Source organism: Erithacus rubecula (genome assembly GCF_903797595.1).
Source record: "Erithacus rubecula genome assembly, chromosome: 23".
In the NCBI taxonomy this organism is placed as follows: Eukaryota; Metazoa; Chordata; class Aves; order Passeriformes; family Muscicapidae; genus Erithacus; species Erithacus rubecula.
Window position 1 is genome coordinate 6,957,972 of NC_136675.1, and position 20,818 is coordinate 6,978,789.

At 52.1% G+C, this 20,818-nt stretch overlaps 1 protein-coding gene across 3 annotated transcripts in view; it reads left to right on the forward strand.

Annotated features, from left to right (window-relative positions):
* The first annotated feature begins 12,810 nt into the window (after positions 1-12,810).
* The window catches only part of RPS6KA1 (ribosomal protein S6 kinase A1), a 31,997-nt gene continuing 23,989 nt past the window's right edge, over positions 12,811-20,818 (forward strand). For 2 of the 3 annotated variants that reach the window (XM_079325632.1, XM_079325635.1), the window contains exons 1-2: positions 12,812-12,962; positions 18,601-18,645. In XM_079325632.1, the coding sequence (XP_079181758.1) occupies positions 12,900-12,962; positions 18,601-18,645 (108 nt within the window). In that variant the 5' untranslated portion in view covers positions 12,812-12,899. Of the gene's footprint in view, positions 12,963-18,600; positions 18,646-20,818 lie in introns of all 3 variants that reach the window. The other variant, XM_079325633.1, reaches the window with a different exon arrangement.

Here is a 20,818-nt window from a genome sequence, read left to right on the forward strand (position 1 = left end):
TGAATATTGTTGCTCCTGCTAATCGAATCCAGACCTGACTGGGGTAGTGACTAAGCAAGAGAGGAGATTTTTTTGGGTAGAAATGCACAGTTTTTATAGCTGCTACTTAGACTCCAGAGCAGAGCCAAACCCAAACCCCCCTGTGTAAACGTCTCCTTCAGTGACTGTCAGATGGAATATTTTTTCCAACTCTGCTTGGCTTTCCCTGGGATTTCAGTGTCTGTTTGTGATTAAGTTCAGTGACCTGTTTCAACCTGTGCTGATTTCAGAGGGAATCCAGTGAAAAGGAGCAGGGCAGGGTTTCACATGCAGAAATTTCCAACGGCAGGATGCTGGATGTGCCCTAGGAACTGCTCCATCCTGCTCCCACAGCTCGTGTGTCTAACAGAAAAATCATCCTGAATAATCTTGTTTAATAATCATTAACCCCCACCCAGAGACAGCCACCAAATCTGAGCACTCGCTGCTGCAGCTGGGCCGTGGCTGTGGAAAGGAAAATAATAATTAAGTGTGAAAATTTGCAAGTTTGTTATAGCCTGCCTTGCTTTTGCAGAGTCTCACCTTGCTGGGCATCCACAAATGAGCAAGTTCTTGCAGAGGAGCTGGTTGGAAGTGGCCAAGGTGCCAGCTGGAATGTTCACTTTGTGTGTCCTGGCTGGTGACCCCTTCACCCCCATCATTAAACAAAGTGCTGCTAATGAACGGGGATCTCGGGGCTGCTCTTTGTTAGGAAGTTACTCCTTAACTTCTGCATCTTTCCACCCCAGCAGCCTGTGCTGACCTGTGTGGTTCCCTGCAGAATGTTTTCTCCAGCCAAGCAAGAAAATACTGATTTGAAGTGGTGTTTGCCACCTAAATTCCTCTGAAAGCAATGGGTATTTTCAGAGCTGAGCTTCCCACTGGATGTGCCCTGCACTGCTGGAGTTACTGTCCTGGGCTCATCTATTTCTCCTGAAGCAAACAGAGGCTGAGGGATGCTGGAGCCAGTAAATCCAGCTAATTAGCTGTATGAATGAAAGCTGGGGAGCAGCACTGAGCTGCAGCCTTGCCTGCTTCATGGTTAGAGGCACCACAAACCTGCCCAGAGTCTGCCAGAACGCCTGCAGCTGAACAGACATTTTTCTGCTAAATTGTAATCATTTGAGGTGGAGAATTGTCTCCTGTGTATCAGCTGGGAAGGGGATTGGTGCTGCCAGGTGCAGACAGCAGCTGGGCTGTTGGGTGGGCTCTGCAGCAGCAGGGTTGTGAGCCTGTGGGAAACCACAGCCAGGGTCCAGAGCACCAGCACTGGCACCAGGATGGGTGAGAGCCATGCAATAGTAGGGCTCTGCCACTAAATTGTTCCTCTATTTTTTCATTTCAGCACAAGCCACCTGGGAAATGGGCCCAAAGTTCTCTTGTCATTTATTTGCCTCTTCATAGGTGAAGTTGCAAAGAGTAACCAAGTTCTGCACGGGGCTGCAGCCTTTGGGCTGCTGGAAGTGGATACTGGGGGTGATCCTTGTTCTGCCAATACTTGAGGATTTTGCTGAGTTTTTAAGAAGAGTGAAATTACTGATCAATTATAGAGCAAAGTCTCTGGACTCCCCCCAGAGCAGTGACAATTAATCTGAGCAGAAGCTGATGGGAACAAGCTGCCAGCCAGTGGTCACTCCCTGGCAGAGCCACCTTTCCCCAGCCATGGGTTTATGTTAAACTGAAAGTGGATTGGGCTAAAAACCATGAGAACAGGTGAACTGCTGCCAGGAGGGCTCCACACAGCCTGCTCCTCCCAGAACAGCTCCCTGCGATTGAGAGTTTGGAGTTTCAGAATCCTTTCCCTGCAGCAGTTTTCCTTTTGCCTTCCCAGAGCTCAGTTCTGTTTGGAAGCAGCAGCAGTGTCCTGCCTGAGCCCTGGTGGGCTGGCAGGGAGCAGGGAAGCAAAATGGACTGAATTCAGTGGGTGCATCCTGAGGATATGCAGTTGCAGGATCATTTGCGTCAGAAGAATCACACAGCTTGATGGCACAGGGATTTCATTGTCCCTAAATCATCCCAGATATGGTAATGCCATACCCAGGGACTAATATTGCTGACTATAATTCCTGAGAAATGGCACCTTCTCCTGCAGTTGGTGGAGATGAAATGGAGCTTGAGTTAAACTCCCAATTTACATCATTTGTAAGGGATGGGAAGGAGATGGCACAGGGGGAGCTGTGGTTGAGTGAAGTTGATTGAGGCTAATAAAGATCTTTAGTAAGTTGGCTTTACAAGATGTGAAAGACTGGGCTTTTAAAAGGCCCTTTATTAAAAACTCTTTTGTCTTTTTTTTTGTCTTTTTTTTTTTTTTTTTTTTTTTTTTTAAGCATTTTAACCATCTCATTATGAAGGGAGCCAGAACCTATGGTGTGGCAGAAGAAACAGGAATAGAAAACTTCAGGGAACACTTCCTAAATGTGAGATCTTTTAAAATGCATTAAATCCTCCAAAGAAAACCACTTCACTGCCTTAGGTACAGCAAACCAGCCTGGGAAAAGTACTTGGAGAAGGTGGAAGGAGCAGTCCCAGGGTGGAGCAGGTACCACAATTCTCTGCGTTTTGCTGGACACATAAAACCCAAATGAAATTTCTACTTTTCCCTTTCTAAAGAGATTTGATAGTAGATCTAATTCTTTCTCACTCAGTTGTCCCATTGAGGTTACTTTTGGATTTTGAGCCAATTTCCCTGCAGCAGCAGCAGCAGCTCTCCCCTGCTCTGGAGTTTGTTGGTTGCTGTGCAGAGGTGGATGGATGTGGCAGTTTTAGATTAGTAATCCAGAGGAGGCAGATTAATGTTAGTTGAGCATTGCCCAGACAGATTTTGTTTGCTTTTATTCTAATGAAGTGGTGTCCTGGTGCTTCTTGGTGGAATTCAGCCTCACCTCAGCAAAGAGCTGAACATTTCTGTGCTGGGGGTTCTGAGTGTAGCCCGAGGACTGGTTGTAAACTTGGGCAATTAAATTAACTTTTCTCATCATTTCCTTCTGACAGAGATAACAGCAGAGGTTGTTGCTGTGCTGGGGGTGTTTGTTTGATGGATGGTTTTGTTGCCTGCAGCCTGGCTGGAGGTGCCCAGGTTTCCCTGCCATGATCCCGTTAATTTCTGTGCTGCCAAGCCCACAGAGAAAAAAAAATAAATCCCTCGACACTGAATGAATTGCTCTTGCAGGAAATATCCAGGATTTCAGAGGCAAGCTGGCTCCGAGGCACCTGGGCAGGGGAAGGTTTGGGAACCTCCCGGTGCACGGTCTGTGCCCGGCTCCTCGGCTCATTAACGCTGTAATTAATTAGCAGCCTGTTCTTCCCTCGGCCACACGGTGGAACCAGGAAACACCGAATGGGGCTGGGAGCCCAAGGAGTGGCAGGAGAGGTGGGGAAGGGGCTCAGGGAAGGGGGGAGGCTGCAGCCCGGGCTGCCCCAGCCTGACGGGCATTAATGGCAGGAGCAGCTCTGCCCCAGCCTCTGCCACCCCCGGGACCAGGGCTGCACAAACTCCACTCACCCCAGCCCCTCTTCCCAGTTTGTGCTATAACCTCAGTCAAAATGCAGACTGAGTGCTCAGTTCCTCATCCCTTTACAGGCACAGCAGAGGAATTCATCTGTGCTACATCAAACCTTTGCACTTTGGCTTCCCATATTCTATTTTAAGAATCACTGGACCATTCCTTTTCCTCCTCAGGCCATTATTGCAGCTGCTGTGGCACATGTCCTGAAAGTTTGAGCCTAAAACTAGAGCTGCCACTCTGCATCTCATCTGTCCTCAGCCTGGGAAGGGATACTTTATCCTAAACCCAGATTTAAATAGGTAGCCTATAAGGCTGATCTCTTCTAGGCTTGTTGGCACAAACTACTTATATCAGACTTGCTGAATCTTCAGCCTGAGTCACAGCATAAGTGGTAATGTTAAAAAAAAATACTTTAATTATTGAAAAGTTTCCTGTGCTATTTGAGTTATTTCATTTTGCTTTTGTCTTCCAGTATTTGAGTGTGTGCTTTTGCTCTGCGAGCCAAATCTTGGAAATTGAGTTGTAACATCTGTGCTAATCTCCTTAAAAGTCTAACCAGAGTGATTTTTCTGATGCTGCAAAACTCTGGGCTCACTTTGCCAGCCAGCAACTCTTACCTGCACTGTATTAAAGACTCTCAGAATCCCCTGTGACCTGTGTTGTGCTGAAGCAGTGCCACTAGTTGCTGGTTTTCCTTCACCTTTCCCATTCCCAAAAGCCTCAGTCATTGGGTTATCTCCTCCAGCACATGCTTCCCATGTTTATCTCTTCCAAGGATGGTGTTGAAAGCTGGGAAGGAAGTGGCTGCTTCCCAGAGCTGGCAGAATTGCAGGGAAAGCACTTGACACCCTCATGGCACTTCCTTGAAATGGATGCAGAACAGAAAGATGAGCTCCTGGTAAGCCAAACTCATCCCTCTTATTCAGTTCTCAGTGCCTGCTTGGGGCAGGGGTTTATGCATTTATTGGGGTGGGGATTTATTGGATAAAGTGGGCAAAACTCCACCCAGAATTACAGGGAAAAGGAGAAGGCACAGACTTCCAGTCTCAAGTGTAAATGCTGTGGCAGGGAGATGTGGCAAACCTTGGAACCAAGTGGCTCAGGGACATCTGAAGGTGCTGTAAAACAGGGAAATGTAAAACATTTTATTCAGTCTCCTTTGAACAGGCCCTGTCACCCTGCCCTGGCAGCTGTAGATAACAAAGCTGCAGTGATTGTTTGTGAGCAGGGAAAGGAGCAGGCCGGGGTTCCACCCACATGCACTGAATTGTTGGGGGTTTGGTTTAGTGATTAACTTAATGAGAGAATAACTTCCATCAGCAAAGCAGGGATGAGGCAGCTCCAGCTGCTGGGCTGTGTCTGGGGAGGAAAGGCCAGGCTGGACAGGGCTTGCAGCAGCCTGGGACAGTGGGAAATGAGCTCTAAGCTCCTTCCCAGCCCAAACCGGGGATTCTGTGCAATTCTGGGATTCTCTGAACACAGCTGCTGGTTTAGCCCAAGCTGGGGGTGCTGGTAAAACCTCCCTGGGGAGGAGGGGCTGGCAGCCCCCACTGCTGGCACTGATCTGTCAGGGAGGCTGCCCTGCCCCAGCAGCAAGCACATTGTCCAAGATAAAGATCCCAAATCAGCCCAAGGTCCTTGTCACGTGCCCAGGGCCCGGGGCTGGGTGAGCATTGCAGCACCAGGAAGGGCTGGGGTTGGGATTGGGGTTGGGATTGGGATTGGGTTTGGGTCTGGGATTAGGTCTGGGATTGGGTTTGGGTCTGGGATTGGGTCTGGGATTGGGTTTGGGTTTGGGTTTGGGTCTGGGTCTGGGTCTGGGTTTGGGTTTGGGTTTGGGTCTGGGATTGGGTTTGGGTTTGGGTCTGGGATTGGGTCTGGGTTTGGGTTTGGGATTGGGATTGGGTCTGGGATTGGGTCTGGGATTGGGTTTGGGTTTGGGTTTGGGTCTGGGTCTGGGTTTGGGTTTGGGTTTGGGTCTGGGTTTGGGTTTGGGATTGGGATTGGGTTTGGGTTTGGGTTTGGGTTTGGGATTGGGATTGGGATTGGGTCTGGGTTTGGGGTTCAGGGGGTGAGCAGGGGGTGCTGCAGGGGTGAGGGCAGAGCTCTGCTCTGTGCTGCTGAGCAGTTTCCCTGTTCTCTGCTGCCTGGTGCAGTGCTGGGCTCTCCTCACCAGAGGGAATCCTTCCTCAGCACCTCTCCCACTCGCAGCTTCCTCAGGGTTTTGGCATTCACAGCCCCCCCCTCATCTTACACTGGGAGGAAAAATCACTTCATTTCCCCCTGGCTGGTGCAGGAGCACGAGGGTAACTCACACTCTGTCTGGCTACTTTGCCTTGTTTGCAGCTGCTTTGCTTTCCACCCTAAACCTTTCACTTGACTGAAAAAATTCATTCCTAAGACCATAGTGCTGATATTTCAACCCAACTGCTTTTGTCTGAATAGTGATGCCATTTAAAGCCATGCCTGTATCTTCCTGTGCTGGTGATCTTGTAGAAGGGACATTTATCTGGTGGTAATTGACTCCCATATTAACTTCCAACTGGCAAACAGCTGCCAAAAAACTGTTTTGCATCTCTGTTAATCAATAGTCCTTTTCAACAAGTATCTGGTGCTGCAGAGAGTGAGCAGCTGATAGCTCTGTGATTTTTATCTACTTTAAGGACTGTAGCATATCTTATATCCAGTAGAAGAGTTTTGAGTTAAATCATGTTACATCTGATGTCATTTATTATCCATTTCTGACACACTGACCCTTTTTCCATCCTGGGCCACTGCCACAGGACTTTTATCTCCAACATTATATCAGTGGCTGCTTAGGCTGGGGGGGAAGTGATTCTGTGCAGACTGTAAATGGAAAAATGAGATGGCAAGTCTGGCCAGCAATTTCTGACACCAGGCTGGGAGGAAAGGGTGAAAGGAGCTGTTGCAGGTCCCAGTTTTGCTGTCACTGAGGTCAGCAGCAAATCCAAACCACCTCCCAGGGCTGTGCAAACTGCCTACTGCCTCTGGCAGACCTTTCTTGGCATAAAAGAACATCCTCTGAAGCTTTTATCTCCCCATTGGGTGACAAGACACCTGATCAATCAAGTTTTTACTTTGTAAATTACTGTTACTCAGTGGCTGGGGATGCAGAGACAGCAAAGCAAAGGCAAGAGGGGACATGAACCTGGGGACACATTTCTTTATAGAAGATCTTTAATCCTGAGTGATAAACATCACCATCTGCACTGTGACAGAGGAAAGGCACAGCCACAAGGACGTGGCTTCCATCACAAGGCTGCCCACAAAGTTTAGAGGAAGAAAGATAAAAGTAAGTTCTTGCTTTTGTTGCTAGAATTTGTCTTTTCTGAGCAATTCTGCTGTATGACAGTGAAATGAGAGCAGCACACAAGAACTGGGCAGGTGGATTTGGAGCCTGCTAATGGGAAACCCTATGGGCTGAGCTTGGAGTGCCTGGAGGAGCACTGGGAAATGATTCTGCAGGAGGATTTTTCTAGTGGAGGATCAGGTGTGTCCTCCCTGAGCAGGTGAGGGCTCCAGGTAAAGGTTCCAGAAATGCACCCAGAGCCTCTCCAGAAAGCCAGGAGAGCCCAGCTGGACAATCCTGAGACTGAGCAATTCAGGAGTCACCAAATACCAGCCTTGCATTTCTGCCCCATTTTGTGTGTGCTGTGAGAGGCAGTGCTGCAAAAATCCAAGAGCCCCCCTAAGCCCAGAGTCTGTTTGTTTGGGGCTTTTTGGGATGCTGATGAGGGACAGATAGATTTTCTTTTTCCAGGGAATCGAGTTTCTGCCCTCACTGGAGCTGTTGTGCCTTTTGTTCAGCTCCCAACAAGGAGCCCATTGAGCTCTGGATTTGTCTCCTACCTGGCCCTGAAGCCAACTGAGTCATTCCTGTGCTCTGCACTGCCTGAAGCACTTCAAAATACAGAAACAATTGGTGCTGGAAGAGAACTGGTGTTCTCTCCTTAAATTATAAAGGCACCTCTTTTCCCCATCTCTCCAAAAACTCTCTTGTGTTCTCCCTTCCTACCTGGTACAATCAATCATTGGGCCAAAATATTCCTGGCCAGGGTAATTTCTGATATTTTGGAAGTTTATTTTTATGGTTCTTTTGAGATGTGGCTTTTCAAGGCTGGGTGTGTGCGGTGGTCTCTGTCTAGTAAAGGGACTGAGAAGTGAAATGCTGAAACCAGAAATAAAGTTTGGGGTCCCCCTCAGGAAAATGGATTGCTGGAGTGTTTGGGCTTCCCATCAGCATTTCTGAAATTTGCTTTCAGTTCTCAAACAGTTTGTTTATTTTTTCTGTGGGGTGCTGGCACCCCCAGCTCTGGAGTGGGGTCACTGGGAGCAGGTGCAGGATCTCAGCTCCAGACCACAAACCCTGCAAGGACATTTTCCTCTCCCTGCTGCTGGAATTCTGGTGAAATGTGCTTCTGTTTTCCCCTCCCCTGTCTGGAGAAAGTGGGACCTGTGTGCTCTGGAAGCAGCACAAAACCAAGGGTAGAATTTTGTATCCACTTAAAAGCCCCATCATTTGTTTACAAGTTCTTAAACCCAAAAGAAGCACAAACCCTGCCTGTACTTAGTGCTGTGTTTACTCAGGTTTCTGCCTCCTGGGGGACAGTGCAAACAGCCCTGGCAGCTTCACTTGTGTTTACAGTTTCTGATAGTTTTCTCTTTCATGTTTTCACTCCCTCACATAGCCCTACACTGAAATAAGCTACAAACATAGCTGTGTGCTCATTAAAAACAAAATTTGATGGATAACTTGCTCTGAGTAACTTCCCACATGGGCTGCAAACCTGTTCTGAAAATCAAATTAAAAAGGAAAAGGTGAGGAAATGCTTCTGTTTTACATGGGATTTTGGAAAAGCCTTTTCAGGTAGAAATAAAAGAATCTTTTAGAAAGGAAATTGTTGCCTGTGAGGGTGGGCAGGGCCTGGCACAGGTGCCCAGAGCAGCTGTGGCTGCCCCTGGATCCCTGGCAGTGCCCAGGGCCAGGCTGGAGGGGTTTGGGGCACCCTGGGAGACAGTGGAAGGTGCCCATGGAATTGGATGGGCTTGGAGGTGCTTCCAACCCAAACAATTCCGCGGCTCCGGGTGTAGGAAAGGGAAAAGGGAAGGGAAAAGGGAAGGGAAGGGAAGTGTAGAGGAGAGGGCAGCGATTGCAGCCATGACAACCGGCGGGTGCGGCCCCATCCTCCGTCCCTCCTCCCCGGCCACAGCCTCGCCTGCAGTCCGGGATTCCTGGGAGGAAGGTGCAAAATCCACAAATTCATTCATTAGTTTCCTGGAGGCGGCAGCGCTGCAGCAGCAATCCCCTCCCCGAGCTGCGGGTGCTGCGGGAGGGGCCCGGGAGAGCCGCGGGCAGGGACTGGTGGCACAGAAACGGGAGCAGGGGGCTTGGCAGGGTCTGCGAGCCAGCAGGCGCTCTGCACTTTATTCTGCCAAAAAAACCGCAAAAAACAAAAAAACAAAACGGTTTAAATGCGCTGGACACGTTCAGAAATGCATCTGAGCTGAGCAAGGGAATGTGGCACCCACCGGTGCAGGAATGTTGGAGGTGTTTGCTCCAGGGATGAGCTCAGTGTGTGCAAAGCCTGGTCAGGGAGCAGGAGCTGCCTGGGCTGAGCTTCCCTGAGAGCTCTGCACATCCTCACTCATCCCTCTCATCCCTCTGCCTGCTGGGCTGCAATTCCTGCATTCCGACCCCTGCCCGGACCTGCCTGGGAAACGCTGCCATTTGAGGCAGCTGCAATTGCACCCAGCGTGGAGGAACAGAGAGAAATCTGTCAGAAAAGCAAAAAGCTCTTAAAGGCAGCCAGGTTTTCTCATTTCCAGCCACCCTGCTTTATATCTTCAACGTGGTTTGTACCACGCTAAGGAAAAATGTTCCTGGGATCAAAACAAGGTGATCCATCATCTCTCCCTCCAGAGTGGCAAAACAAAGCAGGAGAGGCAAAGAAATGAGATGGTGAATGGGGAGCTGGGGATTAGAAGACAGGATGTGGAGTTCAGGTTCTGCCCTGACACTGCAAACCTGACTCAGTTTCCCCGTGAGGACAACAACGAGCTCTGGACCTCATTGGTCAATATTAAAAGTACAAGGAGGGCTGCTGCAAGCTTTAATTAATTGACTGTCTTAGCAAATTAGACGAGTCTGTAAATTGTAGCAGATATTTGGGACTCAGCCTTGCAAGGCCTTGTGCCTGTGAGCTTTTTTTTGCATTTCCTTGTACGTGTAAAAGCAGCAGAGCAGGCAGGGGATGAGATGCCCGTGGATCAGACAAAAAGAAAGGATGCAGAGAGCCAGGGGAGCACAGTGTGGCCATGGGGAGAATCACTTGGCCAGGTTTGGAACAGTGAGGCAAAATTGGGTCTGGTAGTGATGACACAGCGCAGTCTCCATCTGCTCTGGAAGTGCTTTGGGGGTGTCCTGGTTTAGGCTGGGACAGAGTTAATTTTCTTCTTAACTGGCTTAACAAATGTCTCTGCAAAGGAAAAATGTTACACAGCCAGCCAGCTGCAGAGGCAAAAATATCTACAACTGTATTTGAGGAGGATTTGGTGGTTTTAAAACCAAACTAAACACACAGTATTTTGAATTTTCAGTGAATGCAGCAGTGACAAAGGATCCAGCTGATCCCCAGTCTCTGTTTACCACAGCAGCAGCTCTTCCCAGCCTGCAACTGCCTCAGAAAAATGCCAGGCTATATGTTTTAATCACTGTATTTAGCCATGACAGTCACCCAAACAGCAGATTTTGCTTTCTGCACCCTGCTTCCAGGATCAAGGATGCTTTTTATAGCTGTTCTTTGACTGGAAATAAATCCTGGGGGACACCACTACCTCATTTCTCCTATCCTGCCATCCTGCCCTGAACTTAGCAATCTCCTGTGGCACATTTCACCTGCTAACCCAGCTGGGAGCCAGCATTACCTGGTGCAGGAGGGGAGGGAAGGTCAGTCACAGCACCTTCCATCAACACTGAGGTGGCTTCTGCTTCTCTCAGAGTGCTGCAGCTTTGCCCCCCAGCACCACTGTGGTGTCACCACAACCTTTTTTGGGGTGTTATTATTATAATTTTGAGATAATGTTCAGCTACATCAGCAAAATCCTCTCCTTTAACAAAAGTAGCTGCAGAGATGCAGATAATAATCACACAAGTCATTTGTGGTCTCCCCTAAGTCTTTAATTTGCTGTTTTGCTAAAAGGATTGGACAGGATAATCTGGCAGTTTTATCTAGGTGAAGTTTCATGATTTCTGTCTTTGTCAAGTCCCAGGGCTGCCTGTCTGTCTCTCTGTTATGAAATAAGATGAATTTCCTGCATCCCAACAGAGCTGCCAGGGGTGCCAGCAGCAGCATCTCTGTCTCCATGCTCTCCACAGGCCTTGTTCTGGATATTGCCCATGAACCTCCCACTGCAGCCTTAAAGAACGAGAGCTGATTTTCTACTATAACTTTTCAACACTTCAAAAGTTATTTGTTTGTAACTTATAAAAAATAATCAGTTGGAATAACAATTGTGATTTGAAAATCAGAAATTTCCCTGGGGTTCACAGTCTGCCTGAGGTTCCCCCTCAGCTGCTCCGTGCCCAAGACCTGCTGCAGCAGCAAGTGCCATGAGTTTAACTGGCTCTAGCATGACCTCACCTGGGGCTCCAGGTGGGTTTGTGTTCTTTAATGCCCTCACCTGGGGCTCCAGGTACAGCAACAGCAGCTCCCAGCTCAAACAGCCCCCCTGGGGATTTCCTACACTCAATTCCCCCATGTGCAGAAAAGATGACAACTCTATCCTAAATCACAAGCAGGTCCTGCTGATGACTCACAGAGCAGCTTCACGTGCTGTGCAGATTAATTGGAATTTTTCGAAGAGCTGAGCTCTGTCCCAGTTTGGCTTTTCAGAATTTGCTGCCCACTTGGAACAGGTAAAGAGCCCAGGGCTGTAACCTGGGACAGCTGCCCTTGGAATGCTCAGCTCTGTAGGCTGCCACTCAGACTCCTCAAATATTTCCAGCCACACCTTGATGAAGTCAACCCTTAGTGATGCATCTTTTAAAAATATTTAGTTTCATTTTTTAAACAAGTAGTTTTATAATGAAACATGAAAATTTGGTGTATTGGGGTTTGGAAAAATGTGAGTAAAAGAAAACTTCTTCCTATTTGAGAACCTGACAGGTGAGAATAGCCAGGAACTCACAACACCCCTTTCCAAGGTGGATGTGTTCTTGATCCCTGTTTTTAGGGAATTGCAGGGGCACTGCAGGAGGTGATGAGCAGTGATCCATGGCTCATCTCAGACCCGGAGCCCAGATTTCCTGGAGCACTTTCCTGAGTTCAGCAGTGATCTGAGCTGTGTCACCACGTTTGTCTTCACCTCTCCTGGTGCAGATTCTGCACACAGGGAAACAGCTGGACACTCCCAGAGGAAAAACCTTTCCAAGGCACAGAAGAGCAGGACTCAGTGTCATGTATTTGTGAGTAAGTTTCAGGTGTTCGTGATGCTTGAGGATAGTGCAGAGCCACAGAATGGTTTGGGTTGGAAGAGATTTTTATCTTGTTCTGCCATGGGCAGGGACATCTTCCACTGGCTCAGCCACAGCTGTCCCTGGCAGGCTCCCAGGTTCCCCAGAACAGATATTTCATGATGCATCCAGGCATCAGTTCCCAGTTTCAGCCTTCCAGTGAAAATCTTCTGGGCTGTCCCAGCCATGGTGTGGCCACAGCCCCAGGGCTGTACCTGCTCCGTGTGCTGGCACTGCTGAGACCCCTCAAACTGTGGGGTCAGAGACACCGAGGGACTGGGGGTGTCCAGGGAAGGGAACGGAGCTGGGAAGGCTCTGGAGCCTCAGGAGGGGCTGAGAGAGCTGGGAAGGGGCTCAGCCTGGAGAAAAGGGGGTTGGGGGGACCCTTGTGGCTCTGCACAACTCCCTGGCAGGAGGGGACAGCCGGGGGCGGGGGGGGTCGGGCTCTGCTCCAGGGAACAGGGACAGGAGGAGAGGGAACGGCTTCAAGCTGCCTCGGGGGAGGATTGGCTGGATATTGGGAAATATTTCCTCACCAAAAGGGTGGCCAGGCATTGAAACACGCGGCCCAGGTTGAGTCACCGTGCCTCGAGGCATTTTAAACCCGTGCGGATGCGGCACTGAGCGGCACGGGTCAGCGGGGCCGCCGCTCCCGGCGGAGCTCCCGCAGCCCCGGCGATCGCCGCCGCCGCCGGGCGGGCGGTGCCGGATGCTCCGGGCGGGGGATCCCCGCGGCCCCTCCCCGGTGCCGCCCCCGCCCCGCCCCGGCCCGGCCCGGAGCCGCGGGGTGCCCGGCCCGGCGGCGCTCGGAGCCAGCCCGGCGCGGGCAGCCGCCCGCAGCGATGCCGCTCGCCCAGCTGGCCCAGCCCTGGCCCGACATGGAGCTGGTGCATCTGGACACGGAGGTGAGCGGCCGCGGCCGGGGGGGCTCCGGGGCGGGGGGCTCCGCCGAACAAAGGAGCGCCCGGCGGGACCCGCGGAGCGGCGGCCGCGGTGCCGCCCGAGCCGAACCGAACCGAACCGAACGGAGCCGAACCGAACGGAGCCGAGCCGAGCCGAGCCGCTCCCCGCGACGGGGGAGCGCGGCCAGCGGAGCCCTGGTTGGGCTGCTGGGGCTGCTCCGGGCTCGCCGTGTCCGCCCGGTGCTCGCTGTATCCGCCCGGTGCTCGCCGTGTCCTGCCGGGGCTGGCCGTGTCCTCCCCGGGCTGGTCGTGCCCGGTGCTCGCCGTGTCTTCCCGGGGCTGGCCGTGCCGGGGCTCGCCTTGTTCGCCCGGTGCTCTCCGTGTCCTCCCCGGGCTGGCCGTGCCCGGTGCTCGCCGTGCTCGGGGCACCGGGGGCTGCCGGGCTCGCCGCTGCCCGTGCGGGCTGTGATTGCTCGGGGAGAGCCGGCAGCGCTCCCCGGTCTCCCGGGCACGGAGGGAAGCGGACCCGGCTGAAGGCCCAGGGAATAAAGATCTCAGTTTTGGGGGTTTTCTCCCTCACCCTCCCAGCGCCGTCTTCTCGCCCAGGCCTGCGCTGCCAGCTCCGATCACGCTCGTGTGTCACTTTGCTGGACGTTTGCTCTTCCCTCCCACTTGACCCTTTTCCTCCTCATTAAGACCCCCGAGCCAGATGTGCAGGATGGAGCGCATCACCCTGTGCACATCTGCGGGCTGCCACCGCAGCCCTTTCCGAAGAGAGGGACAGCTTGCAGCAGTTGTCACCCGGGGCTGAGGCACAGCTCTGGCACTCAGTTCAACATCTCACTGGAACTGCACCAGGAGCTCTCCTGGAGAAACCAAGGGGAGGTGGGGATTTTGTCCCAGGTGTTTCACAGACCTGGGTGTTTCCTGTCATTCTGGATTTGGTGGTGTCACACTCCGTTATTGTACCTGGGGGCGTCTCCATGGTTAATTGGTCAGATTTGCTCATTGCTGTTTAAAATTGCCTTTTCGGAGGTCGGTGCTTTGAGCAGGGACAGCAGGGAGGCACTGGCCATTCAAGGTGAGGTTTCCGGATTTTCATCAGCCAGGTATGGCACAGGTTCTCCGGGAGCCCCCGGCAGGTGGGAGGCTCTGCCTGAGCCAAACACCTGGCGTGAAGGTGCGGGGGGTGAGGAGCCTCTGCTCTGGAGCATCGCTGGATGAGGAGGAGTTTGTGCTCCAAACTGGGAGAGGAGGGAATTCCTGCAGCAATTCCCAAATCGTGCCGTGTGCCCAGAGCCAGGCCGTAGGTTACTGCTGGGAGACACGGCTTTTATTTGTGGTTCCTCCCTTCCAAGAAGGGGACGCCTGAAAAGGCAGCAAACGCCGCTCGATCGGAACGGGAGGAAGCCGGAGCCGGTGCCCGGGGCGGTTCGGCGCTGATCCCGGCGCTGGTCCCGAGCAGAAACGGCTCCGGGGGCTCGATTGCTTTCCTGTCCGCCTTAGGAACGGGTGTGATAATCAAACGCGAACTGCAGGGAGCTCTGGCTCTCCCCTTCCCCCGCCTCACCTTGGCCTCGGCTCCGGCTCAGGTCAGGCGCCACGTGCAGGCGGGATTTCAGCAGATCAGGTTTTTGTGTCTCAGGATCTCAAGTGGGACTTAGCAATTCACCTTCCTTTGGTTTAAAATGATAAGTACACACTCAATTGCAGAGAGGAACATAATACAGGTGTTCTTCACCTCTGCAGCTCGGTCAGAGAGTTCCCCGAGGTCCAGCAGCAGAGCGGGAACGGGGCTTGGGAGCAGTTTTGCACTTTGAGGCTAAAATCGCCAAGGGCTGGGGCCCAAGGGGGAAGTTTTCAGCACTCCTGGGAGAGGTGGCACCACTAAGAAAGCGAGGAGACGTTTCTGGAACAGCGGTTACGTAAATTGCCCTGGGATCGCTGCCATCCAGGTTACAAACCGGCTTCCTCCGACCTTTGCTTTCTGAGTCATGGAGCAGAGGTGCTGTCACCGTGCTGGTGGAGGCATCAGTCCTATTGTTGAAGGATTTGGGGTTTTTCCACTGTGTTCTGGGAAAACTGGCCCTGGGGTGCCCCTTGTCCAGGCCCTCCAGGCTCAGCTGTGCCAGAGAAATGCGTGGGAGTGGGTGGCAATGGGAGCTTGAGCCGAGTGCCCCTGTCCTGGAGGCTGAGCTTTGCAATCATTTCTCCTGCTTTTTTTTACCCTTGCCATTCTCTCTTCTGCTTATCTTATTCCAAATACTGCTTTTGTAGTAGAAAAATGTGGCTGGGGCAGAGTGCAAACTCTGGAGGAATGGAGTTGATTGACAGAATTCCTTCCCTGGCAGGGTGGGCAGGCCCTGGCACAGAGCAGCTGTGGCTGCCCCTGGATCCCTGGCAGTGCCCAGGGCCAGGCTGGACACTGGGGCTGGGAGCAGCCTGGGACAGTGGAAGGTGCCCATGGCAGGGGAATGAGATGAGCTTTGAGGTCCTTTCCACCCCAAAGCATTCTGTGTTTCTTTGATTCCATGATTTCATCCCCATAGTGATGGATCTCTCATCAGGGCTCCGCTTTGCTTCAAATTCTTCTTTCCTTACACAAACCTACAACAATGCAGCTGACGTGGGATTACGCCAAACTCCAGCACTTCAAGCTAATTATTTTTGCCTGTATATATGTATCACCCTTTATTGAGCAAGAGCTACTCATTAATAACTCTTTTCTCAAGCATGGTAGCTTGAGCTGTGCAAACTACAATTGAGGGACAAGAGAGACAGCTGAGTGGCTGTCATCTCTAATGTGCCTTGTGCAAAGAACTCTTCTGTTTGGGCTACCAGAGCTCCTTTGGAGATCTCTATTTTTGTAGAATTATTTCCTTTCTCTGAACTGCAATAGGCAAGATCCATAAATTCCACTGGATGGTAATAATTTAAACATGCCTTGTTCTTGTGTCAGACTAGAGGAGCTCTGGGGTGAAGGGTTTCTTCCCCTGCTCCTCCCTTGAGTGTTTCATGGCTCATCAGAGTTGGGTGAAAGCATCTCTGGGTACCTGGGAGGTGTTCTGGGGCACCTCAGAGGGTGAGGCTGCAGGAACAGCAGCAGGCAGAGCTGTGATAACCCGGGATGGCTTCAGCTGGAGGTGTGACCTCAGAGCAGCACTGGGCACTGTCCCCACGGCCCTGCCAGGATGTGCCTCGTCCTGGTTTCACATCAGGGCACACTGGGCTGCTCTGGAAATCGCTCCCTGTGCTGCGGATTATGCGGAATTAAAAGGATTTAAAGCGCAAGATGTCCTAAGATAAATATCTGCCAAGTTCAGCCAGGCTGGCGGTTGCGTAATGGAGCACACTTGTTTGCCAGGATCCTTTCTTGCCATTAAGGAAACTCTCCTGGTGAGTGCCCAGGAGGGCTTTGTGTCCCCTCTGGGCCAGTTGCAGGGGTGGGTCAGTGGCCCAGAGGTGCCCTGGCTGCTGCTCCACGTGCCCCCAGATCAGCTCTGTAATCCCCATTTCTGCTCACCCCGGGGCAGGGCTCTGCAAAGCTGCAAGGACAGGCTCCTGTGGCTGCCTCAGCAGCAGCCAAGCCCTGCTCTGACACAGCCTGGGTGAGCTCCTCGCTGCCCTGGGCACCCCAGGGAGGAGCTGTGCCTCTCCTGCAGCAGACGTTGCCTGGTTGCTGCAGGAGGCAGATCCTGGGAGTTCTCTCAGTGCAGGACATTTGGGAGGCTCCTTTGCAGCCCAGGGTGCTGTGAGACGGCAGCTGCACCTGCTCCCCTGCTGCGTGTGGTGTGCAGGGGCAGGGCAGAAATAAAGCCTTTTAAAGAGACAAATCTCAACCCAATAAACCCACAAACTATTTCAGCCCTGCTGGTGACGTGCTGAAGAGCTGTATTTTATCTTGGGAGGTGATGAGTCTGGAGCTGTGTTTCCATCTGGAACATTTACAAATGGCCCTGCAATTCCATATGAGGGAATGAGGACTGGTTTTGCTCTGGGGTAGAAGGAGAGCACTTGGCTCTAAAAACTGCAACTCTCTGCCCCCACATCTGACTTCTGCCAGCCTGAGAAAGCGACCATCTCATCAGGAGCTTCATCCCTCTAAGAGCAGGGAGCTGCATGCCCAGGAAACCTCCCTGGCACAGACACTGCTCTTTTCCTTTCCCCGTCCCTTCCATCCCAGGGAGGATGGGTTTCTGTCAGCAGAAAAAGGACAAGTTTTCCTCGGAGCAGGGAGCTGATAAAACTCATCCTCGGCAGTCTGGTGGCTCTGGAGGTATCACCTGGGGTCTCCCAGCTCAGCTTGAGGCTGAGGGCTTGGACACCCCCTGCGTCCACTGTCCTGACACCTGCCTTGTGGATCTGTCCTCCAGACCAAGAGCCAGGCTCTGCTTCCCTCTGTCCAGAACAGAAATTGTGCTTCTTAAGCTGTTTGGGAGAAAAGCAGCCCTCCCTGAGCTGTGGTTTGGGTTGGCAGCCAGCTGTGAGCTGTGCAGGGGTGACAGTAAACATCAGCCTGCTTCCAAGTGTGGTTATCTCCAGTGCTGTGTCTCCCCTGCCTTGTGGGGGCCGCTCATAAACACAAATTCTTACTTCACTGCTCAGCTATTCTCGGTGCTAATGGCACCCAGGGCTCTGTGTAAACACCAGGGCAGCATTCCTCTGGGAGAACTCAGCGTTTTCAGTCCTTGGCTGAAACTACTTCGGAACTTAAAGCCAAGTTGGGACTAAGGTGAGTTGTGGAGCTCAGATCGGGTCCATGGAGATGTAAACATTGCAGTACAGTGGAGACCTGAGTCAGAATTCAGGCTGATCATACCAATGGAGTTGGCTTCGTTTGTGTCAGTGAGGATCTGGGGCTCCAGTCCACTGGCATTGCAACTCTTCATTTGCCCACAGCTTCTGAAAAGAAGGAAATAAACTGCCCGTGTTCTTTCAGAGGAATGCCATCATTTTTGGAGCCTGGGACTGCAGTGCAAACAGATGTCAAAGCAAAGTCTGCTTGCCCTTGTTTTTCTCCACAGTCTGCAGAAAAGCTCCCGTAGGTGCTTACCCTGCTCCGAGTATCCGTGTCTCGATGAAATCCCACCCACTTTCCTCCCCCGGCCGCCCCAGGCGGTGCCGGTGCCGAACCTGATCCCGGCCGGGTCCGGGCCGGCCTCGTGCCGGTTCGGGTCACCCGCTGTGACTTTGCGGAGCCGGGCGGGTGGGGCCCATTCCCGGCCTCTATCAGCTGCCATGGGGTAATAAATAACCGAGAAACGTCACGGCACAATGGTGGTGAACTCCTCTGCTGCTGCAGCGCTCCCGCGGGGCTGCAGGAGGATGGGGCAGCTCGTGGTGCCCGGGGACAACTTGCACCAACCACCCCAGGCATGGTCCCGGCGATATTGGGCAGATAAGGAGCCCAGTTTCATCTGGGGGAAGAGTGGAGAGACTCTGTGAGCAGGAGACTTTCTTTTAAACAAGTTGCAGGACAAGAGTTTGGTGTATGGGGAAATGTTCAAACCTCCTTGCACCGTGTCCAAAGTGCCCCCCGGGCTGTTTTTCCCACCTGAGGGGCTCCCAAAACTTTTGTGAGAGACGTGAGGAACAGTGCCATGCCTGGCATGTGCTAACTGCGGGTTCTCTTCCTTTGCAGAACGGGCAGGCAGCTCCAGAAGAAGGTGGGAATCCTCCATCCAAGGTAAAAACACCCCGGGGTTACTGGGGGTGTGAGATGATGGGAGCGGGATGGGGATGGTTGTCTTTAAACCCTGGAAATCTGCAGGAGTGCAGGTGGGAGTGCAAGGGACTGGAGATGGGGAAGAGGAATGACCAACCCGTCTTCCTGTCCCTTTGGCCATCCAAAGGTGCCTGGAAGGTTTTCCAGGGGCCTGCCTTGGAGTGGAGGCTGAGAACCCCTGGGCTGTTTCGGTGCTGTGTTTGTGCCTTTCTCTCTGCTGTGGTCTTGCCAGCTGGGATGAGAAGCACAGGAGCATTTGATGGTTTTGGCACAGATGCCCTTGCAGTGTCTGGTATCTGTTTATTCTCTTGCTTTGGTGGGGCTGGGAGAGGCTCCACCTCTGCCAAGTCACCCTCTGCATCCCCATGAGCATCAGCTGGGAGTGACAGAGCTGCTGTATCCCGTGTTTTGGGCAGGGATCTGAACCTGATGGTCCCTGTGAGACACCCAAAGCTCAGCCAGCTCACACGGGAGCTGCACCTCCCCAGTGCAGCAGCAGCACTCTGCTGTTTCCTGCCTGCCCATTCCTCTGTCCTGCACTCTCTGCAGAGCAGGAGAGCCATGTCAGTACCGTGAAATTGTAATCCCTTCAGGATTTCCTTTGCTGATCCAGCCATGCTCTGACCGTGCAGAATGACACACAACACGTTGGGTTTGCCCTGGGCAGCCTTCCTGAGGCTTGTCAGAGCTCTGTACCTGCAGCTAGGGCCCTGGGGCAGCTTCTCTCTCTGAATCATTGCCCTGCCTGAGGCTCTGGGGGCTCCTTGGGTTGTTTTTCCAGATGGTTATGTTGTATTTTTAGTAAAAGACATTTAAACATAAACCCCAGTTATCTACATTTCAGCCAGTTTTTTTTTTTTCCCTGGGACATTTGTGGATTTCTAGCAATGCCAGAGCATCTCTCCCACCTGTTCTGCCTCTCGTCCCACTCAGGAGCTGCCCTGGCACTTCTTCAGTGCTTGCAAAGAAATCTTTGGGTCAGATGAATTCAGGTCACTGAAACCTGCACTTTCCTCCCCCAAGAACAGTGGGTTTACAACTCTTCACTGTGCCTGCTTCTCTGTCATGGGGAAAAAATGGATTCCAGCTGGGTTTCTTAAGGTTTGAGACTTTGCCTCTTTCATCTTCAAATACTTGGTTAAACCGTCCTTCCTTAAAATTTAAAAATCATTTAGGATTTTTTTTTTCTTTTTGAAGGACATCACTGAGACAAACCTTGGCTGATTCCATCTCTAGGTGCCATTTCACAGAAAGATCTTGAGACAGAATCCAAAAAGCACTTGAGGTTCCCTGTGCTGCTCTGTGGGACGTGGACCTGCAGTCCCAGCTGGAGCAAGTTCTCCAACATCCCAGAGCAGGGACACCACAAGAGCCCTGTGCTGCTGCAGGTGTCCTGCTTTCCACTTTTCTGAGGCCCTGTGGCCAAAATTCCTCAGAGCAGTGTCTGACAATCCCATTTTGGGTAACTTGTGAGCACCCAGAGCTCTGCTGCACGCTCCTGAAATAACCTCGGTGGCGTTTTCCAAGTTTGTACAAGGTATGTTTGCTACCAGCACAAATGAAATCCCTCCTGTAAACACATACCTTCAGCTTGAGGGCAAGCTCTGCCCTGAGATGCTGCAGATGGGGGAGCAGGCAGCACCCAGAGTATTTGTGTTTCAGTCCCTCCTGTGGTGAGACAGCAGCAGCTCCTGGCTCTGCTCTGCCTCCGTCACCATCCGAGGTGACCCTTGTCATGCTGAAGGTTGCTCAGGCTCCCTCCCACCCCCTTCTGTGCTGTGTGTGGACAGCTGCAAGGGGAAGAGACACCTTTTTTCCAGGTTTGTGCTATCCTTTTGCAGCTCATTCTGTGAACTCTGCTAAAAATAACCTGAAGCAGCAACAGCAGCGATTACTCAGCGCCCACGCTCAGCCCTGTCCCTCCCCACCCTCCCCAGGATGCTGCCAAAGTGCAGAAGGACAGACCTGCTGTGCCTGGGCCATCACCAAGGACTCTCTGAACAGCAGGAAATCCAGGAGTTCCTCAAAAGAGTTGGGGAATTCTCAGTTGGTGCTGTGGCTGATGGATGGGATGCCTTGAGGGCTCACAGCAGAGGCAGCAAGGGGATGGTTTGGGCCAGCCTGGCCCCATTCT